Source organism: Musa acuminata, chromosome BXJ1-2, assembly GCF_036884655.1.
Source record: "Musa acuminata AAA Group cultivar baxijiao chromosome BXJ1-2, Cavendish_Baxijiao_AAA, whole genome shotgun sequence".
In the NCBI taxonomy this organism is placed as follows: Eukaryota; Viridiplantae; Streptophyta; class Magnoliopsida; order Zingiberales; family Musaceae; genus Musa; species Musa acuminata.
Genome location: NC_088328.1, coordinates 32,275,474 through 32,303,453, shown reverse-complemented (window position 1 = coordinate 32,303,453; position 27,980 = coordinate 32,275,474). Strand labels below are relative to the sequence as shown.

At 44.8% G+C, this 27,980-nt stretch overlaps 5 protein-coding genes and 1 long non-coding RNA gene across 7 annotated transcripts; 1 reads left to right on the top strand and 5 right to left on the bottom strand.

The window, feature by feature from the left end:
- Positions 1-737: 737 nt before the first annotated feature.
- LOC135610411 (uncharacterized) lies at positions 738-4,598 on the bottom strand. 2 transcript variants are annotated; one of them, XR_010486119.1, is made up of 7 exons: positions 4,441-4,598; positions 3,520-4,177; positions 3,350-3,414; positions 3,201-3,276; positions 1,553-1,797; positions 1,203-1,373; positions 738-1,134 (listed from the first exon to the last, which is right to left on the bottom strand). It is a non-coding gene; the product is annotated as an uncharacterized LOC135610411 (long non-coding RNA). The 2 variants fall into 2 exon arrangements; XR_010486115.1 differs by having other exon boundaries at positions 1,203-1,797.
- Positions 4,599-6,549: 1,951 nt separating this feature from the next.
- LOC103976781 (casein kinase II subunit beta-1) lies at positions 6,550-11,422 on the bottom strand. The gene is made up of 5 exons (XM_018822660.2): positions 10,953-11,422; positions 8,404-8,622; positions 8,002-8,108; positions 7,758-7,923; positions 6,550-7,113 (listed from the first exon to the last, which is right to left on the bottom strand). The coding sequence occupies exons 1-5, from the start codon at positions 11,170-11,172 to the stop codon at positions 6,977-6,979; spliced, it is 849 nt and encodes a 282-aa protein (XP_018678205.2). The 5' UTR covers positions 11,173-11,422; the 3' UTR covers positions 6,550-6,976.
- A 1,778-nt stretch (positions 11,423-13,200) lies between these two features.
- LOC135610401 (uncharacterized) lies at positions 13,201-15,053 on the bottom strand. The gene has a single exon (XM_065104869.1). It carries the CDS (start codon positions 14,700-14,702, stop codon positions 13,302-13,304), a length of 1,401 nt encoding a protein of 466 aa, XP_064960941.1. The 5' UTR covers positions 14,703-15,053; the 3' UTR covers positions 13,201-13,301.
- Positions 15,054-15,674: 621 nt separating this feature from the next.
- On the bottom strand, positions 15,675-16,631 carry LOC135610407 (uncharacterized). Its single transcript, XM_065104881.1, has 3 exons — positions 16,177-16,631; positions 15,938-16,105; positions 15,675-15,858 (listed from the first exon to the last, which is right to left on the bottom strand). Exons 1-3 carry the CDS (start codon positions 16,357-16,359, stop codon positions 15,796-15,798), a joined length of 414 nt encoding a protein of 137 aa, XP_064960953.1. The 5' UTR covers positions 16,360-16,631; the 3' UTR covers positions 15,675-15,795.
- A 2,844-nt stretch (positions 16,632-19,475) lies between these two features.
- Positions 19,476-20,431, top strand: LOC135613567 (uncharacterized). Its single transcript, XM_065110594.1, has 2 exons — positions 19,476-19,619; positions 19,860-20,431. Exons 1-2 carry the CDS (start codon positions 19,605-19,607, stop codon positions 20,268-20,270), a joined length of 426 nt encoding a protein of 141 aa, XP_064966666.1. The 5' UTR covers positions 19,476-19,604; the 3' UTR covers positions 20,271-20,431.
- A 3,165-nt stretch (positions 20,432-23,596) lies between these two features.
- LOC103976785 (transcription factor bHLH77) lies at positions 23,597-26,105 on the bottom strand. The gene is made up of 8 exons (XM_009392108.3): positions 25,179-26,105; positions 24,902-25,081; positions 24,742-24,807; positions 24,580-24,648; positions 24,431-24,499; positions 24,113-24,334; positions 23,942-24,035; positions 23,597-23,863 (listed from the first exon to the last, which is right to left on the bottom strand). Exons 1-8 carry the CDS (start codon positions 25,965-25,967, stop codon positions 23,841-23,843), a joined length of 1,512 nt encoding a protein of 503 aa, XP_009390383.2. The 5' UTR covers positions 25,968-26,105; the 3' UTR covers positions 23,597-23,840.
- Positions 26,106-27,980: the final 1,875 nt, after the last annotated feature.

The window sequence follows — 27,980 nt, the reverse complement described above, 5'->3', positions numbered from 1 at the left end:
ATATAACTAATTAAATAAATTAGAACTATTATGCTAATCCAAAAATAAGAATTTAATCAATATTAAAATTCACTAAAGCTTAAATTTAAGAGATCAATGTAAATCAAATAATCATTCTAACATCACAAAATAATTATCATTATTGAATTTCAAAATTAAAACATCATTATACATAAAAAAAAATTATAACAATCTCTCTCTTTATATAGGAAAAGATGAGATCTCCGAAAGATAAGTAATAATTTAATTTTTATTTTTTATTTAATTTTTTTTTACTTTCACATACAAAGAAAGTAATATAATATTTATTTATTATAGTTCATACACAAAAATAGAATGTAAACTATTTACTTCCTAAATATCAAATTATTCATTAGGAAATAAATTAATTAATAATTTAATTGATTAGTAAAATTCTTAACTTATCAATGTGATTAATGAAACTAAATTTAATTATTTTCTCAACTATAATACATAGATATAGAAGTTAATAATAAAAGAATACATCATTTATAGTAATTAATTTATGTTAAGCGAAAAATTATGGGTGATTACAGAAAGAAACCAAAACTTCAATACCATTATATTAGCAAAATATATCTGTTACCATTAACGTTCTTGACAACTTAAATAACCTTTTAATGGAGCAATTCATTGAACTATGTTTTGTCACTGCATCCGAGCTAGTTAGTGTAGTATTATTATATAAATGAAAGATCTCATATCCCAACATGCTCTTTAGGCACAAGATATCATATATTTATTCCTCGTACCTCTTTGGTAATCTCTAGTGCAATGATAAAATCTTAGCAACTTGACTTTTGATACCAGAAGAGAGTAATTAGTCTTACTTATCATCCCTTCACTCCACTATGGTAGCCAATCCGAATTCAAACGACACACGCACAAACTAAGAGGAATCTTCATAAAGCATATGCTGCATTCCTCGTACAAATCTTTAGCATCCTTCGAACTTCCTTCTCTCCTTGCATCCTTTATTCTTTCATATGGAAATGGCCTCCTATTTCACAAGTTCCACTTGAAACACCAAATTTGCAATGCAATGCTTTACGTTCTAGGATTCCGAACATGACAAGACCCTCCAAGGTTTGTGATGCGGATGATGGGCGCGACCTAAAGAGTGCATGCAGCAATCTAATCAACTCCATCCATCACCTCGTGGATAGAGAGAGGATCCATACCTCAAGGGAAAAATGGAACGAACATGTGCGGCCAAGTGGGTGAGACCCACCAGTCCAGCCGCGCACTACACGTCCAACGACGTCGACCTCCCACCGAGCCACGATTGGTTTGACTTTGGGTCCTCGTTTGCAGGAGATTTGAGAAAGATCACAAGTAGAGGGTCATGTAGCCTGCAGTTTAATGAGAACATAATTTCAAGTTACGAGAGTCGATGTATATGATATACTGTACATCAGTTTAAGGAGGCCCATGGGCAGGCCTCCTCACTCCTTGCTGCATGCATGTCTCCCAGGAGCTGGCTGCATGAAGACAATCTGTCTGAGGAGGAGGAGCAGCAGAAACAACCCACCGCTGACGGAAAGGCTTGGCTGTTGTAAGCTTTTCCACTTGATGAGGCATTGGCATCCCGTGAAGACAGGCAATCAAAGGGCTCGGGCCACTTTTCCTCCTCCTTTTGCACTGTGGATCTGTAGGAGTTGCAACTTTTGATCAGGAAGATTCGTTGTGGATAGTTTCACAGGTTTCTCGGGGCTTCTTGATGACAACAACCCATCCCTGGGTAAAATTGGGTAGGCCGTGGATGACTCCAATCACCTGCGTGACATATTGCCATAGAATTGGGTGAAGTCAGTGACAGTAAGAGATCCACATCCTCTTCCAGCATATGTACTACATTTGTGATAAGTTCACGTAGCAAAAATATACACAAACATACAGAGAGAGAGAGAGAGAGAGAGAGAGAGAGGAGCAAAATGTGGATGTCACAACTTAAGCATCACAAAAGTACGAAAAAGATGCCTCCTATAGTAAATCACATATGGATGTTTCATATTCTAAAACAACAATAAATAATCTTTAGTTTCCTCTACATTGAGCTAGTTCAGATTAACCGGGCAAAGAAGTAGAGATTTGTCTTTCCCTGACAAACAAAGCAATAGAAACATATTACAAGGAAAAGGAAAAAGGTATAAAGTCAACTTGAAAAATCCATGAGGAAGGAATTAAAAGAAATAGGTATAATGTAAGCAAGAACTTTTACGGACGCCACTCGGACACATCAGACCTCATCTAGAATTGGTAAATTACCACAAATGATGAACATGGTGAGGGTTCGAATCATCATCCTTGTCGTAAAATAAGCATACACTAACTGGTTGGGTGTAAGCAATCATTTTAGCCAACTTCCACCAACCCTAAACCCACCAAGATCAGCAATCACAAAGGTGAAGAAAACATCGTCAATATCACACAGAAAGAGAAAATGTATAAAGTCTGTAAAATTCATACAAACAAGAGGGAGAGAGTGAGAGAGAGAGAGAGAATAAAGTACCCAGACAAACTAAAAGTATATAACAGCATCATCTTCTAAGCACAGTTCTAAAGAGAATAATCTAACAAATGCAAAGCATGAAAAGTAGTAAGCAAAAGTATGGGGAGAAGAAATCTTGCAATTACTTTGATTTCATCAAAAAATACTCTACCACAGGGCATCTCCGAACGGATCAAATCTAAACATTTCCAAATTTCAGAATGCTAGAAAACAGTTTTGAATGGGTGGTGGGCTTTATGATGATAGAGAAGAAAAGAGTTGATTCATCATTATCTCTTACAATCACTCATCACCCTCTATCTTTTCTTTCTATAATTTAGTGTATTAGATCTGTCTCTCTCTCTCCTTCCTTGTTAACCTCTAATGTATTAGATTATCATATTATCCCAGACACCAATCCAATAGTTTGAAGACAAATAAGTTCGAGTTTGACATACTAAAACTCTTCAACCAACTCCTTATCTAAACAAAATTCAACTTGATTTGCAACACAGAAATTATTACAACATATGTAAAATACCTAAAATATCTGTTATTTTTTGACATTTTGATCAACAGCTAAACACTATTTACACTGAGTAAGATTTTATTTTGACATGAATTTCCACTGGACTCAAACAGTAGAAGTTAGAAGCATTAGTTTCAGAGAGTTGGGATAAAGAAATACCAGCAGCCAATTGCTTGATCAGAATACAGGCAATTCATTAACATGCTGGAGACAATCATCTTCGTCACTGAAAGCACTGCAAATTGAGATATTTCAACAAGTCATTTAGCAGCTGCAGTGATTGCATCTGGAGGAAATATTAGACTTACATCCTGTTGCTTGGATGCAAAAAACACACAATAATTCCTTGATTTCTTACAGTAGCTTTGTGAACCTGGAACAAGCAACAACAGACAAATCCACTGTGATCAGAACAGAGAGGGGCAAAAAACAAAAAGGGGAGGGGGGAGAAATATGAAGCATCAATTCAGTGTCTCACCCAATTCTTGGCTGTGATCAGATCAAGCAAGCACAGATCACAACACCACCTTTTTATCTTTCTTTTTTTTTGGCTTTAGATCATAGAAACAGATCATATTTACAAGAACAACTAGTACACCCCAAGAACACACAGAACTCTCTCTCTCTCTCTCTCTCTCTCTCACCTCCATACATAAAAAGGGGGAAGCAGCGGAAGAATAGGGTTGGGTGGATGAGACAACAAAGATACCAAATTAAGAATCTCTCCAAAGCCATCGGGAATCGCCGATCCTCTTTGTGGTCACTGAGCTTCCACGGTAGGGGTGCGGGATGAGTTCACGGGTGCCGGAGGAGGAGGGATCGAGGTTGGGGAGGGCGGCGAGTGGCCGTGGGAGTTCGTCCTGTGGAGGCGGCACTTGAAGGAACCCGCATGGGTGGCGGGAGCACACACGCACTTGGGGATCGACCCGCCGGCGGCGCCCTGGCCGCAGGCCGCTGAGTTCGAGGACAACGCCCGCCGAACCCCGCGCGGTGACGGCCCCTGACCACGCGGCGACGGCGCCTGGTGGTGGTGGCCGTGGTGATGGTGGTAGTCGTGGTGCTGCTCGTTGATCTCATCGCCATTGGCCACGAAGTTGGATGCCATCTTTTTTAGTTTCTTTAAGGTTTCTTCAGATCTGAAGAAAAAGAAAGAAAAAAAGGACATCAGAGATTTTAAATCAAATAATTATCAATAAATTAAAAATAATTAAACTGATTAGCGAGAGATAGCGACGTAAATAATGCAAAAATAATATTTAAAAAAAGAGAAAAATATAGTGAGAATAGCTCGGCCGTCGCGTTTCAGGTTCTGATTCAGTCCAATGTTACACCAATTAAATCTAACAAGAAAAAACACTTAGAAAGAAGAGGAGGAAAACAAAGGGGAAATAAAACGAACCTTAAACAAGAGCGAGGAGCCAAATCGGCAAACTGCGTTCCACAGCACAATACTGCGATTTATAGAGCGGAGACGCCCATCACGGGCAGCACGGGCAGCTACCCGTCCCGTCCTCTCGGCTGCCCGGGATTCCTCCCGGCGCCCGCACACTGCCCCCCCCCCGCCCTCCACACCCACTGCGCCGAGGCTCCCCCTGTCTCGTCCCGATCAGGGAACACCCTCTCGTGGTCGCAGCACGCAGACGTACTGCTTCCGGTGGGTCCCGCGCCTTGTTTTGTGATACCGAAGGCTGTTTCCTGTCCGAAGGAAGAGGGCAGCCTCATGCGGCCACCCGCAGCCCAAATCTCCCGTCTCACTCCAAAACAAACCGACCCGGGTGTGAAATGACGTAAATGCCTTTTATCTCTTAATGCGGGTTACTGCCACGGCTCCATTTTTGTTTGCGCGCGACGGCGGGGCCCACGAGACGGGAGGCTACTAATTGCGTGCAGGTGTGGAAAGGCGGTTGGTGCAACATTTGGTGGGAAGCGCTTATCCAACCGGGGGGGCCCAATGCCCACGGAATCGGCCCACCGGTTTGGATCGACCTCGTGAGCCATCGGCTCGCCGAGACCATCGAGGAGCGGTCGAGATCGATTCCATTTGCCGCGTGATGTAATCTGATCCGTTGAGCTGGAATTTTACGGGTCGAAACTCGACCCATGTGCCCTGCTCCCGATCTGTGTGCGTCAGGTGCGGGACCCGCGCTCTCGCTTATTGTTTTTTAACCGTTTGGGTAGATGGGGAGTCGCCGTCGTGGGTTCACATGTTTTTAGATAGAATGGTATATCGTCTCAGCGCGAGTCCCGTGTGCAGACTGAATCACGAAACACGGGAGCCGAGATCTTTCATTGGTCGGAAGCTGCGGCTCCTACGGATGCGAGCTCGTTGTTTATTCAAACAGCGCATCCTTTTCTACGTTGGGTGGTCCGTCGGAGACGGGCGAGCAGTCGCGTGACTTCCGGCGAGCGAGGGAGGGGGCGACGAGGAAGCGTGTTGGACTCTGCAGCGCGACACGTGGGATGGGATAAGGCGGGGTTCGTCGCCGTGACGTTGTCTTCGCGAAGGACCAATTGGCCAAAGGCGGTACCACAAGTAAAAGCGCGGCCACACATCCGAGCGACCTTCTAGAATTACCCGCACCACACACTTCAATTCTTACCCCTCATCTGTGTCACCCGTCTCGCCATCTCATCTTGTTGTTTGGTAGATGGAGCGCACGTGGGACCACCAATAAAGCCGTAATAATAATAATAATAATAATAATAATAATAATAATAATAATAATAATAATAATAATGACACTGGGATATTTCTGTGGAGCTGTAGCTGTTGCTGCAGGATGGAGATAGGCGATGACGATAGAAAGAGAGAGAGGCGTCGAAGCAGTGCCCCCTCCGTTCTTATCCGTCATCGGCCGCCACAACAAACACATACATTACCTCTTCAAGCTCAAAGCACTTGGGGTGAGCCGAGAGAGTCGAACCATGATTTTTTAATTCTGTTCTCTGGTCTTTACTCGGGTGACTTCTCCTAAAAAAACAAGTGACGTGAGGTGGATAATTGACTCGTGAGATGACATGTTCATCCTTACTCACTTGACCTTTACAGGAATCTCTCTATCTCCTGCACAAGAAATGGTAAGATAAGCCGAGCCTAACTCGGTGGCTACGTCAAAGAAAAGACGTAGATGAAGTGATATCTCTTCTGTGTCACGCCGAGGATAACTACGGCCGAGTAATCGTCATCTTAGAGGATAACTACGCAGAGGATGCAAGGTTTCTGTGACCTGAGCGAAGACGATCGCTGTCACCGACGAAAGATCCAGCGGTGATGAAGATTGCAGCATTTAAAACAAGATGGTCATTAAGAGTGGCATGTCGACACCTTCCACCATAGAAGGTTTGAGGGTTACAGCCGGGCCCGGTGATGTTTCAGCGTCAAGATCAGTAGTGACCGCCACTGAGAAAACATCAGCAAATACAAGTGACAATAAATATATACAGTTTGATCTTGCTGTTTCAATTTCAGAGGACGAGGCATCATCTCAATCTTGATAGAAGATTCTAATGACGAATAAAAATCATGATATATTTCAATTGCCTGTCTTTTACAATGCCAAGAAAAGGCCCAAAGATGGACTCTTCACAGGACAAAGGGAGGTCATATAACATCATAATGCCTACATCTAACCCGTCAACATGAAGAGAAACATAGAACACGTTCTGCAATTAAGGTAGAGTACAACATGGTGGCAGTCTAAGAACAATACACACATCGGAGGCCACAGGAAAAAAAATTGTGAGGCCGAGAGAAAGAGAGAACATGTAAGCATTTCTTATCCTCTTAGAACACATGCAATGATTCCAACAGTCCAACAAACCATGAAAAGAAATCCCAATGGATTAGCATTATGGAAAACAGATCACATACCATATCAGGAGCAGGATGAACCTGCTGTCAGAATAAAACTGGGGATGCATGTTCTCTCGAGCAATTATTTAGAGCCCTTATGCAACTTGAATCCATAAACCTTTGGCACATAATGCTGGACCGTCATTGCAGATTTAGCTGAAGGATATGTCATCAAATAAAGGTGAGGAAATGTTGTGCCAATGTAAGCACCATCCATATCTGAACAAAGTGAAGGTATCAACATCCAACAATCCAATGAGCATTCAATCTCCATACTATATTTCATGGCGTTTCATTGATGCATCAACAAGAAAATTTAAGTATGCAAGCATGTGTATTTGACAAATCATCACAACCCAAATTACAGTGTTGTGTATGGCTAAAATTAACTGAGATATTATATGATGTCACTTGAGAGATAAAGACACCACCCAAATGAGATTCCACAGTTTCTTTTTCTCGATACTTTGTCCATTTGTTGCTAGATTATACTAGCCTATTCTTTGCCATCTAGCTCCTTAAGCCCCTTTTCGCTCCTCTACTTCGTGTAATAAGGATTAAGCAAGCTTATATCCTGATCCAATAGCTAATATATAATCAGAGCTTCATCAGTACACTCTGTTCAGGTCATGCCTCTCATACCAATATGCATCAAAATGGCAGTATTACTGGAGATAAGGTTTTGAACCTTGGTCGTACAACCAAGTGTTCCTTTCCTCAGTCTAGTTTCCCGGTATCAAGTCCTCCCCTTCGCCCCACCCCCACCCCAACAAATAAAAAGAATGCATTCAGCGATTGAGTCCTCTAATTCCAGGCATAAAACAGTGTAAAAAAAAAAATCCAAAGTACTACATAAAGGATACCACTCTGGTATTTGCATCTTGGAAAGTAAACGTCATCACATTTTGGGCAATAGATCCTTACAGATCCACTGTGGGGAATATCTGATATGCCCACTGGCAAGCATGGCTGTCCCCCACAAAAGACTCGAGGACAGCGGCCAAAGTCTGCTTTCTTGTACTTTTCATGCTGCACAATCAGACAATAAGCAGTGTCGGCACAACCATTTCGTATCTTTATAGAAATAGGTAGCAAAATAAAGTTTACCATTGCATTTAGTCCTCTGGTGGTTACAACATAACGGCCATGAATAAGACCATATAGTAACTCTGCAGCAGGTTCAATTTCACTATTTTCTTCACCATCAATGTCGCCTGGAAAACATTTTCTTGAGATTTGAAGCTAATCCAGAACAAACACAAAGAACCTCAAATTTTCAAATTGAAAAGGCAATGCACAAAGTTGTGCATACGATACAACTTCAAACAACAATGTCCTGTTTGACACATTTTATTCATGTTTTGGAGCTTTATGCATATTTCATTTTCATTTGAGAGGATCATCACATAAAGTGTGTGAAACAGGACACATTGAGAAGATCATCAAATAGCAGGAAATGAATGTACAGAAGAAAAGAGCAAATTTTATAAAGTCAATTTATGAACATACCACTAAACGAGTCATTGTCCAAAATCATGTCCAAGGCATTATCATAATAGGAGATCTGTGCTTGTAGCCCGCATAAGTTGAAGTCATCTTGTATGTAGTCCTCATCAACTTCACAGAGGAACTCATTACCTCGCAACCCACAGAACCAAGATATCCATGATGAAGCATCTTCATCTGAAGTACTAAGATCTGTTTCTTCAATACCAGTTTCAGATAGTTCTACATAGATGCAAAAAAGAAACAGAATTCAGTAGCTAGACAAATATTCCATGAGCAAAAGGTTACAAGAAGAAGAAAAAAAAAAGACCTCTCGGATCAGAGTTCAATTCGACACATGGATGGTAGACATGCACATGTGAAAGAATGAGGGCAAGATGATAAGCCCAGGCATTGGCATAAGAAGAACTGCCTAGTTCAAAGGATCATACAAATTTACCACAGGCCAAGGAGATAAACTATGGCCTTCCAAGAAAGTTTAAAAGATGACCAAGCAAGCTTTTATATGAGGGTTAACAAGCTAAGAACTGATGCAAGGATATCTAGCCTGCAGAATCTAGGAACAGATTGTAACAAAGACAAAATGGGAACATAAAGATGATCAAGGGATCTAGGTCAGCATCAGCCAGAAACAGTACTACAAAGATTCTGGGGCATTGTCAGGCTTGGCTGGTTCCCATATAGATCAACAAATTCTGGCAGTGTACTGGCTCTCACCAGCACAGCCAAGCTTTGGTGGCTTCCAGCTGGTTCCAGCAAGTCCAGCCAAATTTCAAACAGTTATTGCTGGTTCATGCCAGTGTTGATTGAGATATGTGCACTGCTAGTCTATCATGACCAATATAAGCAAACCTGAACTTCTGCAGCTGCTCTTCGGTCAATAGAGAAAATAAAGGACCTAACCAATCTGTTCCAATTCCGATACAAATTTTGTGAATATGCTAAAACAATCATGTGAACCTTGTTCAAACAAAGCTAAAAATCTTCCAGCGACATTCCAAGGAATCCATATCATAGAGTCAATGTATATCTTAAGCAATATAGGAAGAAAAAAGAAAAAGATGAACTACTCGAGCACACCTGACGAATTTGTGATTGGTCAACAAAATCAGATTCCATCAGAACACAAAGGGATGTTTGAAGCATGCTTTCAACTGTACTATTTCAATGCCTCATTCCTTAGCTTGGTTAAGGCTTCCAAGAGCAATAGATAATAAAGCCTATCAGGTATAAAGTCATGACAAATCCCCAGATGAAACTAAAATAGGATCATAAATTATGTAACATGTTTCTTAAACCCGGTCCCTCCAAGGAAGAAGCATGAATTCAAACTTGATCTCAGCAACAAAATTGTGTAATTCTAAAATAAGACATGTCACCTGAGACAGACGAGGAGAATGAAACTCTCTCATATGATTTTCATCATTATACTTAATTTTTGAATAATTTTCTTGTTTGTATTTTGATTTATCGAAAACATAGTCTCCACAAAAGTAATATTTTAACCTTGGGTTTCATAAGGCAACATAATATTGTCTCGTCATCACGCAAGGAAACATCTATCTGAACTTTCAATGGGTCTGTTTATGGTTGATGAAGCTCCAATATGGCAATGCACTTTAGCGTGTAAGAATGGAAATTTTGTTGTTAACTAATTGGGCTGCTACATGAGCTCCATTGAGGATGATAAATAGATATTCCATGTGTAAACACCCTAACCAAATTCCCAAAGTTGAACGAAATGGTAAGAACAAAGTTGAACAAACCCGAGTGGAATGCAGATACAAAGTTAACTATCCATTCTATCCCCTATACCAATTCCCAACCACAACAAAAACGATGGGATAAATAGAAAAAGCCAAGAGTGCAAGACAGCGCAAAAAGCACCAACTCGCATACAAATACACAGAAACCAGATACTAGGACTATCAAAATTTACCAGTGCAATTCAAGAGACGTTCTTTCCACTTTAAAAGTGTCCAAATTTGCTGCCATGAACTGAACTCCCAGCCTAAACAGCCATGGAAGCCCCAAAAAGCCATTATGCAATGCCATCAGTCTCAGATACCTTTTAACCCATCACTACACCTTTTTGAAGGACAACTCTTCAGCTATCTAGCAATCTAATTAATTCCAGAAACTAAAGAAAGAGATGAGTTAGGAACAAAAAGACCCCCCCACAAGGGAAAATTACCCGAACCAAACTGAGGTTATGTTAATTTGGTTGTCTCCCTGTGTCCATTGATTGTAAATTGACAAAAGCAACTAGTAGGCTGGCTCAACCTAACCATAACCCAGCAACAGCCACATATCAAAGGAACAGCAAGAAGCAAACACTCTTTCCGCAGAAGTAGTCAGAACCAAGTTAACCAACGACGTGACAGCTCCCCAAATCATACCTTTTTTTTCCGAGTAATTTATTGATGCTACAGATCGTGAAAATTACCCAAATCAAAGACAAACATGATCGTACAAGAAGTAGAGAGAACGAGAACCAAGACATGGGCAGTGAGCAGCAGCAAATAAATAAAAGCAAATAAGCCCATCGTCACCTGGAGTTGGCTTGCTGTTCTTCAGCTTGGCCTCCTTGCTCGTAAGCTGCATCGAGGACGAGGCACCCTCCGGCCGCCTTTTGCTGCCGGCATTCGATAAAGCAACCATTAAAGAAGTCTTAGGGATCGGCTCGATTGCCGAGCCCGTGCTGGGGTTAGGGTTAGGGTTAGCGTTGGATCTCACGGCTCTGTCGCGAGGAGTGGAACCCGTCTTCAACATCTCCACCTTCGCCTCCGACTACTAATCTATCTTTTCAGGTCTAATAGCGCCACAAAGCCGTCACACCGGCTTACCGTTCCGAAACCCCTACGCAGACATAGCTTTGGAAATGGACAGAAGGAGGGGGGCACTAACTCCCCCGCCGGAGGAGAAGAGGAGCAATCTCGATCGCCTCCTTCGGCCCCAACCCTAGCCGCGACGAACGGAAGGGGATGTGCCCTCGCTTGGGTTTTGGGCATTAGAACGAGGGACGAGGTGACATCGAAGAAATGGACGGCGGATCTTACGAGGTCACTTGATACCGACGCATGCGGGAAGTGGAAACGTGGATGAGATGTGGTGGTGAATGCAACCTGTTGGCTGTCTGGAACTAATTACAGGATAAAAATAAGTATTATTGGATATTCCTTCAATTATTTCTTTTAAAGACGTCCTCAATTTTCTTCTGTCAAAATAATACTAAAACAAAAGAAATAATCCTTAAATTTTAACCATTTATTAGATCAAAGAAATCTCATGTCGTCATAATCACTTGAGGTGTTGTTGATGTCATCCGCCTCGGCGGTGAGCTTGTCGTTGCACGGCTGGTAGAAAGAAAGCAGTTTCTGCGTTCGAGGAAATGCCAATGAGAGGAATCGAGCATTATTTGATCGACTCACAACCCACTAAAACAAGGTTTTTGCAAGGAGGGCAGGACATCCATCATAACTCCTTTGTCTCTTTCACCAAAAGCCTGCGAGAAATTTCTAGGTAAATATATATATCTTTCCCTAGATCAGTGTAAAATGATCAAACACATCCTAACATTCTGATGTTTGACATGGATATAACTGTTTTTTTCTGAAGATATTGATAGATTTAGAAACAGGACAGCGTCTAATTGGCTAATTAAAACATGGATTGCGGAGCATACCATTTCATCATCCTGTTGTCTTCTTCTGTGTCTTTATACAGGGAGATGCTCCGCAGGGCCCCATGAATCTGCACCACTAAATATCCTCAGCTGAGCTATCGGACAACCACAGCGGCGGAGCTGCCATCGATGAGCTGGTTCATTCATTTCTTTGCCGTTTTGGGCTCGGACAGGGACACCCGACATGGAACGCGAAGATTCACAGAACACTGTCTTCGCATTGCCAACGCACAAGCTCATAAAGTAGCGCTGCTCTCTTGGAACATGAGCCATGTGACGTGGACGGAAGTCCCGAGAATCAAATCGACATGATGCTACGGCCCGGCGACCACTGATCTCCGACCCTTTTTCACGTTCCGTCACGCATCAACCAAGGCCCTTCGGTCTCTGCATCCTTTTCTGGCTTCTTCTTTCTCTATCAGTGTAACAATTCTGTTCTCTGACTCCGTAGCTGCAGAATGCCTTTCCTCGGCAGGGGATGATAGACCGCGGGGAGGAAGCAGGCGCGACGGTGGCATCAATGTGCTTGTGTCAGACAAGTGGAAGCAGTTCTCGGCGGTGGACTTGATCGAACATGCCGACTCGCACATGGTGGATTCGGCTCTTCTTAGTTGGAAGACAGAGACTCTGCCTTGGGTCAACCCTGGATTTGCAAGTGCCACTGCGTAAACAAGCATCACATGCGTCGTTAATGGCAGTAAACGGAATTCCTGGGGCTTACAAAGGTGCACTACCTTTTGTCTTCTCATCGGTGGATAGTTTACGATCAATCACGGAGGGAAGAGGCCAAAGCTCCAAGTGCTGCACCCAGTTGGGCAATGGAGACGGCATGTGCTCCATGACAGCGTACTGCCCCTGTCTCATTGACCGAGCTAAAGGACACAGCCCAAAAAGACAAATGCTTTCGAGGGCACGCAGGTCGATGGAGACTGCAGCTGTTGGGGTGACAGAGAGGAAGGCGAAGGACTCGCGAGCACTCAAATGCTCCCCAGCTTCGCTCGGCACCGCGACAGTCTTCAGGTGCATTCTCGAGGGATAGGGCGGTCCGAGAGCTACTTGCCATCGTGACACTATTTCACCAAAATATTACACCGTACAGCTTCACAACATTTGCATGGGAAACCAAGAGAAGAGAAAGATCGTAATTATTAGGCTGTGGAAGCCAGAACAAATCGATGAACACCGCTTAATTGGCTGAACAGAGGTGTGTGGTTTGCTAACTTCCGACGGCAAGAGATGATGGATTAGCAGCGAGTTTGTGGCCTTTGCTGCTGCTGCTACCACCGTCATTAACCATTTTGTTGCTGCCATTGATGGAGGAGATGAAGTTGGTGGCTGGCGCTGCAGAAGCAGCAGCATTGTTGATGGCGTTAAGGGATTTAGAATAAGGCTTGAACGCCCTCATTGGGCTCGCCAAGGCCCACCCCCAGCTCCGCGTCCGGCCTCCTCCTTGAGCGGCGGCGGCGGTGGTCCTGGTGGCCGCCGGGATCCTACTGCTGTCGTCGAAGCCGTCGTCGGCCGTGGCCGCCGAGAGCCAGTAGAAGGACGACATCATCCCAAAACCACCGAAGAGCCCTCCACAACTGACCCGCTCCCTCACCGTCGGACGCAGCTGCTCCACCTCGTTGTCGTGATGTTCCAGGTTGAGGACGGCCTTGGGCTTCGCCTCGCGATGGGACTCGACTCTCCGGAGAGTACAGTCGCCGAACCCGGTGGAGATGCGCTCCAGGAAGTCCCCCGAGAAACTCCTGCTGCCGCAGCCCACCGATCTGGACCGGGCCACCTTCCTACCGAACGAGGACGACGACTGGCTGCCGCACGGGCTCTCCGCCTCATCCACGCCGTTCACGCCTTGCATAGGGCCGGCGGTGCATGGGTCGTCTTGCTGCTTCTGCTGCTTGTCGCTGACGTCCCTGTCGCCTCTTCCAACCGATGAGGATGAGGTGGATCTCCGCCTGTTGACGTTGCTGCTGCTACTGCTGTTGTCGTTGGTGATCGAAGAAGCGGTGTGTGTGGAAGAGACGGACGAGAGGTAGAGAAACGACCAGAAGCTCTTCTTCCGTGGGCTATCCGCCACCACTGACTCCCGAATGCCGCCACCACCACCACCACCCTGCACGAGGCCTCCACCCGTTCTCGGCGCCACAGACCTGCTTCGGTTCAACACGATACCGCCGTCGTTGCGCGCCGACGCAGAAACGTCCGTGTTGCTAGTCGTGGTGGCGACGGAAGCCATCACCTTCCTTCCACCGTTCCCATAGCCGCCGCCGCCGCCGCTCTTCTTGTTCTTGCTGTGGCTGGCGGCCAGAAAGGGGAACTTGGTCCTACGTCCACCACCGGCCGAACCGGCACGTGCGTAGCCGGATGCAAATCCGACGCCTCCGCCAACGACGACGCCGGCGTCGGAGCGGAAGGAGGTGGGCGAGGACGATGAGGAGGAAGGGGCAGGCTGGAGGGAGAAGAAGGGGGTGGACTTGGAGGATGAAACCAGGTTGCCCAGCTTCTCCTGCAAGCAGAAGGCGCAGACACCTCCGGGGTTGCTACGGTAAGGGTGGTCCACGCACTGCATGTTCTCCCCCATGTCGTCCACAACTCCTACCACCGCTTTGTCCCCCATCTTCCTCCTCCTCCTCTTCCCTGCACCTCCTGTCTCTCTGTTGGATCACCCTTCTTAATTAGAGAGAGAGAGGGGGGTGGGGGGGGGGGGGGGGGGGGGAAGGAGAGACTTTGTCGTCGTAGTCCGTACGTGCGGGCTTAACCTTTGTCTGCCGAGGTCCACCTGCAAGCCTCTTGCCACACCGAGAGAGAGAGAGAGAGAGAGAGAGAGAGAGAGAGAGAGAGAGCACCCAAGAAAGAGAGGGAGAGGACAAAGTGGGGAGGGGGGAGCGGAGAGCAGGAAGAGAGAAAAAACAGAGCGGAGAAGTTGCGTAGCGGGACAGATTATAAGCAAATAGTATTAGGACATGGGAAGTGGGGCCGGAGTCGCCTTGGCACGTGGTTCCAAGATACATCCACCCAAAAAGAATGCGGAGATTTGACCACCCTGCGGCGAAACAGGCGTGGCGTTGGTGCACGAACCGGCCGTCTTCCAGGCCGGACCGGGCTTCATCCGGCCCACTTTTTGTACAATACTTTATTGGCATCGAACCGATTACTTTTCGTGAGACGTACAATACTTTATTGGCACTGCACCGATTACTTTTGAAAGCTATTGAACAATCGTGAAACGACGGTAAAAGATTATGCTCATAAGGCTCGTTGCTAAGAGTAATCTTGACGTTCGATTGATTATATACACCAAGAGGTTGAGATGGTTGACGTATCCTCACACAATCTAATTTCTTCAGTATCCAAAGCTAAAATGGCTACGTTTTGTGCATGAGACTTATGGGGGGTGTATGGGGCCATGATAAAGACGCGACGAGTGACTGTTTGCAGTGGTATGCTGTCTGTTGACCGAGCTTTTGAACGTTCGATTCGTTTCTGTGGCAGCGAGGAAGGTCAAAAGGCCTCTTGCTTTTCCTTCTTCTCGCTCCTTTCTCGGTAAAGCAAGCATTCCACAAGCCTTTCAAATGCATGAAAAGAGACAGAACAAAGGCAGTAGTACTACCCACTACAGTGAATGATGCGACACTGTCTCACGATACATCACATCTCCTCATCGACCGGAGAAGAATGAGTACAGCTAAAACTCTGCTTCATCTTCCTCCTCAGGTGACGCAGCTGAGTCCCAGACATGCCGGCCACGGACTCCTCAGGAACCTCTTCTGCACCTGCTCACAGCAAACGAGAGTTCAAAGATAGCCATGCGGCGTACAAGTTAGTGGGAGAGGAGACATCTTCGCTGCCTACCCTCTTTGGCTTCTGGTAGAGGAGCTCAGGTGGGATCTTGTACAGGTCCTCGTCCACCGCCTTGGGAGCTCTTCCGGGCCTCCTTTGGCTGCTGTCTTGTGGTGTCACGCCACACCCCCTCTCTTGCTTCCTCCGCTGCTTCTCCCCTTTCCCACCTCCCTTCTTCACCTGAAGCACTCTAAAACCACCGTGAATCAAGGGCTGTAATGGGAAGAAGAAGAAGAAGAAGGCTGAGGTACCTCGCTGTGGTAGCCGACTGGTTTCACCGGGGCAGCTTCCGGCTTACAAAGCTTATCATCTCCACTCAAACACTGGTCTCGGATCAACCCGGCCTGCGCTGCAGATTCGAAGTACTGGGTGATGGGAAGCTCGTCGTCGTAGTCCCAGTTCCCAAATGCCGGAATCCTCCTCCTCCTCCCCATTCTATCCTTCCAACCCAATCACACTCCGACACTAGTGTAATATATGGACTTGATCAGCATGCAGCAGTTGCTTTGACAGGAAGCTGGTCACAGTAGAAGAAGAAGAAGAAGAAGAAGAGAGGTAGGGAAGGGTCAGAAGGTTTGGCAAGTCTTAAGGCATAAGGTCCACGATATCCATGGCTTCGCCACACTTCCCCATGACTGCTCACGTGAAACCTTAAGCTTGGGGGTCGGGGTTATTACGCCGTCCACATGTCTGGTAGCACGCCATGAGCGACGTCGACGTCCTTTCACACGCTCATCTACAGCAGTAGATCCAATGATCGTCCACGGACTAACAAAACAACTAAGATCCGAGTAACCATGTGATCCAGTAGTACTACTTATCTATCTTCCACAGACTCTGCTGAGACTCCAATCGAAGTGAGAATTGCATGGTAACTTAATGACGGGGGACTGTGAGTGATTTGATCGAACGGGATGATGTGAGGTTTCATTAAGAGCGGAAATCTGCCAAGCTGACAACCCCCATTCATGGCGTATTTATGTGGGTGGGGGTGAGGGGGATCGACAAGGAATTCAGTGCTTCAATCACATTCGATACGGGAGAAGTCACGTGATGTCGGACTGTAGCTGAATCCACTTTGCATCTCTTCTCTGATATCTTTATAGAGAGAGAGAGAGAGAGAGAGATAGAGAGAACATTTAATCCTTAATAAACGTGTTTGGTGTACCACTAGAGTAATAATGCCTTGGAACGAGACATGTGAGGTGAGAGACAAAGCATCAAACGATAAATAACAAATGACATGGTTGACCTGCAATAGCCAAAGAGATGGATGCTTGCTCGATACAAACAAAGTTGCCCGTGTAGTGTGAGCTCAGTTTTCATTTACCGGGATGAAAATTTTTGGCTGAGAGCAGCGAAGAACGATGTCGACAAGTTGCATTTGTACTGTTGTCAGTACACTCGGATCTCATCACCGGGGTCCGTGATTCTGTCTTTGCTCACTATTCAACGCATCCGTCTTACCAAGTGGGAGGTCCCAATCTACACTTTGTTCTTGTGTTTGGTTGCCACTGTTCACGTGTTTTCTTTCTTACACACACACAGTTAATTTATGTCAATGGTTATCGCACCTTATTCAAATAATCATGTGTCGATGATGTGACTTTTAGGTACCTAAATCACATCCTTAATGTTGCTATATGTCTCGCATATATGATCATGAGCTTCATGGTTTTATTAATATTTATCTACACACATCTTAATCAATCACTGCAGTAATGTGCAGTCACCAACTATTTTTGACATGGTGTGCAATGCCCATGGTTGACCTCATCCAAGCCCAATTAACTTAATTGGGCCTAATTTGGACTTCAACAAGCCCACAGTCTTTCGATCCCCGATAAATAAAATTGATTCCTCATCCCCTAAATCTTTTCCCTCCGTAATTAATTTTATTGAAAATATATAATCAAAGTAAAATCCAATACTAATCGATCGACTCAAATTATGTTTGACCCTTTGCCGATGAATAAGGCTCTCATCGTGGTCAAGCACTCTTCGTGGCATCATAACCGGTACCAACAGAGGTCGAACCTTTTGATGGTTTGTTTATTGCGTATCATCGAGCGCATGAGGACACGATAGAGAGAGGGAACACCGGAAGCGAGAAACAGCAGCAGTGTCCTTAGAGTGCGGATCATACGTCTCAAGCATGCCGCCGAACAGGCCAACTTCCCTTCTCATTGGTCGAGCGTGTGGGTCCTTCACGATCAGTTGGCTTGCCATCTCGTCTTCGCTTCAGAGTTGTCCTCGGGACTTGGGTTATATGTCTTGCGCCTGCCACCAAACAGTCCAATTTGTCTTTCCATTACTCGACGACGTGGGGCCTACATGGCGAGGTGGCTGACCCTCGTTTTTGTCCGATTAAAACGCTGATCTGGCTCGTATTCCCGATCCGTAAATGTGGGTCTCACGCGCGATGGATACCCTTTTCGCTCGTGTGTTCGTCACAGAGAACCACGCCCACGTGTTACTTAACTCGTGGTCGGGTTTCCCTGGTCGGTGGCCGGCCCTAGTCGACGAACCGCACTCGGAGCGGCGTCGAGGGGGCGGGGAGGCAGACGCGGGACCCACGGGACCCACCGAAGCAGGTCATGTGGCGCGGGCGCGGGTGGAGGTTTGGTCGGTGCCTCTTGTCGGGTCCCCAAATCCTTTCCGGGCCCCAGTCGGGATGCGCCCGGGCCGGTACGCTCGCTATCACGTGCCATCGCCCGACTCGCGCCAATCACGACCGTCCATTCCCTGACGATGGGCCTCATCCGGACACCGTAGTCCGCGGCCGTCCCTCAGACCGGGCCCCACGGTGGGACCCGGCCCTTCACGACTCGAGCGGCGGGCGGAACGAGGTCGAACGGTCGTACGCACCCACAGCGCCGCGCGGGACCCGCCACGCTCGATCGCCAGGCAGGCCTCACGACGACGCGGGCCCCGCGGGGAGCGTCCTCATCCCGGGCCACGAGAGGTAAGGGAACCAAGGGAGGGGCGCCACGTGGAAAGAAACCTCGGGCGTCGCGAAAGCCAGTATACGACGACGACGACGACGATGATGGCTTGCGTGGGTGAGCGGCTTTAAATTAAAGCACTCGGACCGACCGCCCCACTTGCGTCTCCTGCCCTAAGACAGGAGGATGCATCGTGCTCTTCCCTCGCCCGCGATACCCTCACCCCCATTTCTCGATCATGTACGCTGTACACATTCCTTCGTCGAAATCAACGTATGAAACTGCAATAAAACATCCTTCTTTTCCTCGTACCAAAAAAAACATATATATATATATATATATATATATATATATATATTATCATGATAATTATAGGATTATTGATAATATATAATACTGTTTATTTAACAAAAAGAAAGAATAATTTGCGCTCACTCAAGAAAATACAGAATAATTGTTGTCATCACAATCAGAATGGGGGGTGCGCATATCCATCGACTTGAGCTCACACTATCCCGAGGAATAGACTAAACAATTGCAAAGGCGACTGCACGTCTTTCTCCTAAAAATTACTATAATAATGGACTTCCAGCCAATTCTACGTGGGTGCTTCTCTGTAAAGCTCCTCGATCTCTCATATAAATACCCTCACCACCATCCCCACTCCTCATCCCATCCTCTTCCTCCTCCCTCTCATTCCTCCTCCGTCTGCTGCTCCTTTCTCGCCCGCTCCCATGGCTTCCGTCGAGGTGAGCCTACGTAGTCTGCGGTGATCTCTGTCTGTAAGCTGAAACGGATGAGGAGATCTGTTCTTCTTCTATACTGTAAACTACAAACTGATTGAAATATAGTGAGACTCTAAAAAAAATCTATCTTGCGGATAACCCAAACATTTAGAGCACGGAAGTGCAGTCGATGAAGAGCTTATAACCATGGAGACGTTTGCTGTTATCATCTGATGCGGACGGCTCTATAATGCATGCGTGCAGGTGGAATCGACTACGGTTATCGAGGTGCCGATAGAAGCCCCCGCAGAAGCCGAAGCGCCACCAGCGCCGGCCGTCGAGGCGGTGGTCGAGACGGAAGCCGCGGCATCACCCGTAGAAGAGCCCGAGGAAGAAGAAGCATCCCCGGCGGCAGAGGCGGAGTCGCAAGCAGAGGAAGAAGTCACTCCGGAACCCGAAGAAAAGCCCGCCGAAGAGCCTGCAGCGGCTGAGCCCGAACCAGCAGCGGCCGAGCCCACCGAAGAAGCTCCGCCGGAGGCCGAGCCGGAGGCGGCGGCAGCTCCTGCCGCGGAGGATGCCGCTGAACCCGCCGTCGAAGATCCCAAGCCTGTGGAAGATCCACCTGCGGCCGTGGAGGCGGAGGTGGAGGCGGAGGAGACGGCTGCGGCGGAGTAAGCACAGTGTGAAGTGGTGAATTGCCTGTGTGTGGTTTAGTCGGAGAGGGCGTTTGTTTTGAGTATGAGTATGTGTGCTGGTTTATTTTGCATCCGTTGTTTTCTCATTATCATTATCATTCTATTATATGATATTATATTATATACTGGTTTGATTTTCTACTTCTTTTTATTGGACCTTTAAATTTTCAATTTATAGGTGCCTTATTATTCAAAAAAATGGAATCTAATTATATAAATTTATTTTGATTAAATATTAAATAATGAGATACTAAATGAGCAAGCAATATATTAAATATATGTTGACTTGTATATTTATGTCTAAAACTATATGCTTTGATTTATTTAATCAAGATTTTTTTTTTATATTGATGGAAATCACTCATGCAATACAAATTCAGGTCGAAAATGTGGAAAACATGATTCACGTATGTCATATTGAAAAAGCGCCATAAAACAAAATGAATCTAGAATTGATAATTGACATTATAAAGTTATGTTTATTTATGTAAATACAAACATAAATAAAAATATTTTTTATCCATACATTCTTTTAAGGAGATCATCTCAACTATTTGTCATTAGATGAAGTTATTAACACTATTTAGACTTTAATGTATGCAAGCTTGTAATTTTCGAGCATATGGAGATGAAATCTTCCTTATAATTGGATTCAGGTTACACAATATATAGATTTTACACTAAATAGAGAAAAAAAAAAAGTATACTAACTATTTTTATTAATTATTTTTATTTATAGTTATTAGAATGTTGATCGATCGATAAGTAATGATTTTTTTTATTTTAAATATTTTCCTCTCATCTTTTTTTTCTTTTCCTTCTTCTAATGTTACTCTTTTTGGTGATATATTATCATCAATATCTTATTCTCTCAATCCAGCAAAAGTATTTGATGTAGAGATCGCATCCTTAGTATGAATCACAACGTACTCATATTAGTTTTTATAAATAATACATAAGCATTAAGTTAAGAAAATAGTAAGCGGTCAATCAGCAACTTAGTTTTATCCAGCAATATTAGATTGATCATTTATAATTGGATAAGATATATAATAAAACTAGGTAAATTTTGATAACAGATATTAGCCAATAAAAAAGAAGTTCATATTATAATAGAATTCTTAGGAAATGTTTTAACGAGAGAAACTCTCATAATAATTTATTTGATTTCAATCTTAACATAAATTTTTTTCGCATTACATATAGCATATAACAGTATTAGATCGACCCGATGAGATCAAATTTTGATTGTTCGAACCGATCTAGCCTTTTTCATCAAGTTTATGGGTCTACGTAGTTCCCTCAAGCAATCAGCTTCTCGATAGATATCCTAGGCAATGATAGAATATATTTTTTTATTACGATATTATAGTTTTACATGTAAAATAGTGGAGATGATGATTAATCTGCTTATTTAGTGCGTTTTCCAGAACAGTAGCCATCAGTATCATTATACTGTTTTGGGTTATCGAATCAATAATGCTGCAGCAGCATTACATGTTGCGAGGAGCGGTTGCTGCTTGCTGCAAGAGCTGTGGCTCGCCGAGGATGTGTTCTGTGGTTGACTGTGATCGTCATGTGAGGACTTCGTCGATCAAACACGATGATAAGAAATATATGGAGTGGAGCGAGTGATAATTTCCTCGTTGGTGTTGCCCGTCAACGGAGATCCATTTCTGCCGTCGTGTTTGCCACTGGCAAAGAATAATCGTTCAGAAAGAAACATGGAATGTGTGGTCAGATCCTTTAACTTCTGCTATGGCCACAAACAAAAGATAGCAGTTCTTATCGACCAGCTGCTGATGTGCCAATTCATTTGGGTGTGTCATTTTCTCAGGTTAACTCACTTCTACTTTTCATAATCATGCTCTAAATCCATCTTAACAATCTTATCCACATCTCGAAAGCCTCACTTATTGTGTTGCACAAACAAAAAGAGTCACGGTCGATGACACAAAGTTGATTGATCGAGAGTTGTACTGCCAGTTGGTTGACACCGACACTTCACCACCAAAGATGTGGGAATTTTGCTTGGTTGCCCATGATAGGGACCTGATGTTGGATGGGATGGAGAAGATAGATAGTGCACTTCAAATGGAGTCAATTTACGTGGATTTATTTAGGCTACAAATTGCTGCATTACAGGTTTTACGGTCTCTTTTTTCTGAGAGTAAGATTGTGTACATCGATCGATCGATCGATCGTCTTCTTTTTCTCCTTCTTCTTCTTCCGTGATGGATGGGGGTGAAGAGTAGGAAGGACCCAACTTTTCCTTGAGGTACAGGATGATGGAACAGGGCCACAGTTCAATGCCAAGCAATGGTCTGCGTCGATTGCTACCTTGTTTCTGTTACTTTTGGTCTGGTATCGGACGCAAGGTGCTGTGGATATAGATAAGATGTTGTGTGTGGGAGGGGGCCAAACTTTGGAGAAGTGGCCACTGCTGCTGCTGCTGCTGATATGGAATTCCACCTACACTCTGGTTGCAGAAGCTATTATCTATGGATGGAGATTTGCGAGCTTTACCTTTGCCTTCTCCATTGTTGAAGATCCGAAGGACCATCTTTCCAGCATCATGATTCAGAGCATCCGTGCAAGCAGACAAAGATGAGTCCAACAGCAGCAGCGGCAGCGAAAGAAGGAGAAAAGGGGGCATCATGAATGCAAAATGGTTTGCCGGAGAACAACATTTCACCTGCAGTAGGAAAACTGTGAAGCTTCTCACTATTAGGTGGGTTTGGTGAATGCGGAGTCGGAAGTGGGGGGAGGGGGAAGAGGACGCCATCGACGGCAGCTTACTGGACCAGCCAAACATCGTATCGACCCCACAGTCCCGACACCCTCTCCTTCTTTGGACCATCACCGTGAGATCCACGTCCGCCGTGAATGCTCTTGAGGAGGTAACCATTACGTAGATCAAAAGCAACTAGAAATCTGGTGATGGTTGGTTCGATTGGCATCTCATCCAAGAGGAGATGCCCTACTTTTGCCGGAATGCATCTAATCCACCGGTTTGCTGCAGTTCCATCCTTCTTCTTCCTTGGATGAACTGTAAAGCTATAAACTGAAGCAGACATCCGAACGATGACTTTTCGGCTTCGATTGATCCATGACAAACTCGAAAGAGTTTGCCAGTCTGGTCAATTTCGATGCTGTTCTTATCATGACAGGATGGTCTATCTTGTATCGACACAGTAAACAACCTCGACAAGTCACTAGTCATGGAAGAACCGGGAACGAGTAATGCTTTTACTGTTAGGTGGCCCAAGTCGCATGGGTAAGACGGAGAAGACGTGGGATTCCTCGTCGCAAACAAGAATGGGAACAACTTCATTGACTCATAAATCAATCGATAGTACTCGTCGTAGTACAAAACCACGTCATCATAATGAATTCCTCCATTACAATCTTACTTGTGCTTCAAGATGAAGTCTTCACCTAAATTATGTTGCTCAGACCTACTGGTCATCCGAAGAAACTTCACGATGCTGATCCGATGTGATGTCTCGGTTATATACAGAGGCTTCTTTTCCGGGAGGAAATGAAGCTATCAGAGTTCAATCTTCATGTGACCTGCATCAGAGGATGATGATGCATCAGATCCAGCTTAATAACATGGTTAATCAAAGATCGGTGTTCCATTGCGCTTACCAGGGTAGCTTTGCGAGGAGAATGCAGGTTTTTGGTCCCGTCCATACCCAACCTGAGCGACACTCTGCAGGTCATCCTCCCAAAATTCCCCGAGCTGAAAGAGATAACATGTTATTCGTCGCAAAGGCTCACTTTTAAGGCACTCCTCGATGTTATGGCTGCATCGTTTACCTGAGAGGAAGCAACTGTGAATCCATCCAGGGGAACCAGTTGCAGACTTTGAGACTGGTGCAAGGAGGATTCCAATGGATTTAAGGAGAACTGTGCTTCGAGGAGAGAGGTCACGATGCTCTGGCCAGGGGTTGCCTGAGGCTGGTGCACATTTGAAACTGCTGCGCTCGTCATCTCCGCCGGATAAACTGGCTGCGGCATCAGTCCGCGTGCCTGAAACATCTGAGTTCACATCCAGCAGCCAAATTAAGAAGGCAGGCATAGCTTTAGCTGATGAGCTCTGACGGAAGTAGAATCAAGGAGACTCTGAAAGCTTACATCTTTTGAGAGGATACTTTCCATGTCGTCTAGCTGGGGATTCAGTGTGGCCAGCTTCATGGACAGGAACTGAAATCGGAAAATTAGAATTCAGATCCAATTCCAGATTACAAGTTATGCAAAGCTAAATCCATGTACGACGTCGATACCTCGACTTGCCGCTGCAACGACTGCACGTAATTTATGATCTCATCAAGCATTACAGCTTTGCCGGTCACCTACAGTTCATACAGTTGTTAGGATCGATCACTCGAACCGGGGCTTCATGATCTGAGGCCTCCGAAACTAACGAAAAAGTGACAAGGTTATACCTTGTTGCAACCAGGCACAAGATCTTGCAGGAACTTCATCCTCTTACTGATCTTTTCTCTTCTAACCTGGTGAAATGAGGCAGTCATGAAATCAAAAATTGGAAATTCTGAAGCTAGTAGCAGTACATGCCGATGAACTGTGACCGATTGTTCTTCCTACCCTCTCGGCAAGGCTATGAGCATCGGTGGCTTGTCCTCTTCTCGCCCTTACGTGGATATAGTCCTTCGGAGGCTCCGGTGGCTGTTTCCGGCCAGGATCTCCATTCTGCTCGGTCTTCATCTTACCATTTGCTTCGCCCGGTTTCGATCTCTTTGCATCGGAGTTCTCCTCCTCTGTCATCTGCATTTAGCAAAATTTTCAAGCTTTACAATCCTGGAAGACGGAATTACCACGAACATTGCCGAAAGCAGCAGCGTGGAGAGACATTTTATCATACAGTAAACGGGTCGGTGGCAGCATAAGATAAAGATGCCTCCTTTCCTTTCCCTTTTGCAGCTGCCTTCCTTTTCCTGGCATTGCTGTCCGTGACGCCTCGCAAGGACGACACCGATGACTCCTCCTGCCCGTTGCCGGGCTCCGAATCCGCCGGCGTCGAAGATCCACCAAGCTTAGTCATCATCTCCATCTCCATTCGGGCAGGGCCCAGCATCCCTGCATCGCTCCCTTTCTCCGGAGCTCCCATGCCAGATCCAGTGCCCGTCTTCAGAGACTTGCTACTCGAAACCCTCGAAAGATTGGCAGGGATCACCGGGAGCCCGAACTGGCCCGGGAAACCCGCGGAGCTCCCGCCTCCATAGTTAGACAGCATCGCGGCCCCATCCGCAAACCACGGTTCGGCGGCGAACGGCACGGAATGGGCGCCCGGCATTGGATTTATCGGCATCGGGAGCGCTCCTCTGCCGTTGAGCTTTGGAGGGGAATTCAGAGGCGAGCTGTAACAAGAATTGCTGGCGCCACGGCGCCGAGAACTCGGCGAGATTTCGCCAGAGTTGCAGATGCTCCCAGTCTGGCCGACGACGGCGGAGCTGACGGCCGACTCGAAACCAGCGTCGCAGCTCATCGGCTGGTTCCAATTGAGGCTGAGGAGGCGCTGCGGCAGCAGGGCAGCGGCGGCAGTGCCGGAATTCAACTCCGGCGGCACCTTGGGGTCGGTGGACTGCCAGTTTAGGCCCCAGAACGCCTCCTTTTCCATTTCCGGATGGTACAATCGAGCCGAAAAGCTCATCAAAACAATAAAAGATGGGTTTTTAAGAGAATTGAGCAGCCCAAAAGGTGTTTGAAGAGAGAGAGAGAGAGAGGAGCAAAGTTAAAGGTCGAGAAGAGGAGGAGAGGGGAAGAAGACAGGATGGGTGAGTGGTGGTGGCGGTGGTGATGACGAGATATTTTAGCTTTCTCGATCCCTTATTGTTGGTCTCGACACCAAAGAATCGATGAAGTCGGAGAAAGAGGTGAGGATAAGAGGAGAATATATATCGAAAGAGGACTCCCATCGTGCGAAAATGATTATTTTTCGCTTAGCGTCTAAATTTTAATTTTTTTTTCGCAGAATATATTTTTTTTATAAATAATTATTTTATCTTTTAACTCTTGCATGAGGAAGGAGGGGGCCAGATGACCAATGAGATTTACCGAGGTAACGATAACTCTCATGCCCCTTCATCACGTGATGGCTCATGGGTGAGGCGAGGGTGACTAACTGATCGTGGAGTGTTCATGCATGATAAATGGAGTCAGCTCGGGGTTAGGGTTGTGAACGATGACGACAACTCTCACACGAGGGTTGCGATGTAGGCCAGAGACGATAATGTTCGATGAAGGCAAGAGTAAAATGATCTTTTCATGTAACTTGGAGTGTTCTATAACAAAATTTCAAAGTTAAAACATTTCGTGGGAAATTTTTTTTAAAATTCACCTATTTCTCTTAATTTATACTTTTTTTTTTGTTTGTGTCTCATCAAAATTTTAGTTTTTAAAAAATTATTATTTAGGCTAGCAATAAAATTAGCAAATAATTAAAACTATAATGACCATACTTGGGTAAAAAAAGAATGATTTGTTTGGCAATTATATCCGCCACATAATAGCATTCGTATCCTTTAAGTGGCGGAAGTCAAAACATTTTATAAATAAATATTTTTATTTTTATTTAAAAAAATGACTACTTTAGGAGACGACAGACAAGTCATAAAATATCCAAAACTTTAATTTCCTGATTTGAACATGAAAAGTAGATTCCAATGGGAACACAAATGACATTCCCGTCAACAATCCTTGTGATGCACATTGAGATTTGTTGGCAAGTGATTGCCATGAAGAACCATCAAATATATATATATATATATATATATATATATATATATATATATATATATATATATATATATATATATATATATATATATATATATATATATATTGATTGAAAAGAAATTTACCCTTGTCTTTTCCTGCAAATATATCTGTTCTTGAAACAATTCCATCACAATGCACTTGATATGATGGGTTGATTCCCAAATCTCAATCAATTCTCCTCCAACTTAATCCTACATATACATACATAATTATAATTATAGCTGGATTGGGTGAGAGCTTGCAATCATTGGGGTTCCAAGTAAAGGGTGTAATAATTATTGACCATTTGCTACTTCCAAGGAGTGTTTTGGGGCATCAAAGAGCACAAAAGAATGATAGCTTTGACCACTAAATGCCTATGCCCCCTTTGTTCATGCTTTCACAAGAGAGAGGGAGAGAGAGAGAGAGAGAGAGAGAGAGAGAGAGAGAGAGAGAGAGAGAGAGAAGACTGACAAAAGGGACATTGCATCTTACAAGGACAAATCCACTGTGTAATGATACCAATTGATTAGAGAAGAAGCAAGACATAAACAAAGTCCTCAACTTACTTTTTCTTAAAGGACACGCCCACTGAGTAAAGATAGCAATTAATCAGTAAACAAAAAAAAACCATAATTAATTAAGGTCAAATGCATGGGGGGGGAGAAAACTCCATAAATTAGTGAAACAAATCCAAGAAATTGTGGCCACATTGCAAACACAGGTGCATAGCATGTGTTGTGAGAAGGTAAGGTGACGAACATGTTCATGGCATTCCTTTGCTTAGAACAACAGTAGATAACTTACTAAAACTAGTATTACTGATGCAAAAAAAAAGGAAAAAAGATAGATAGATAGATAGAAGATGATGATACATGAAAAATCTTACTAAAACTATAAATTGGAC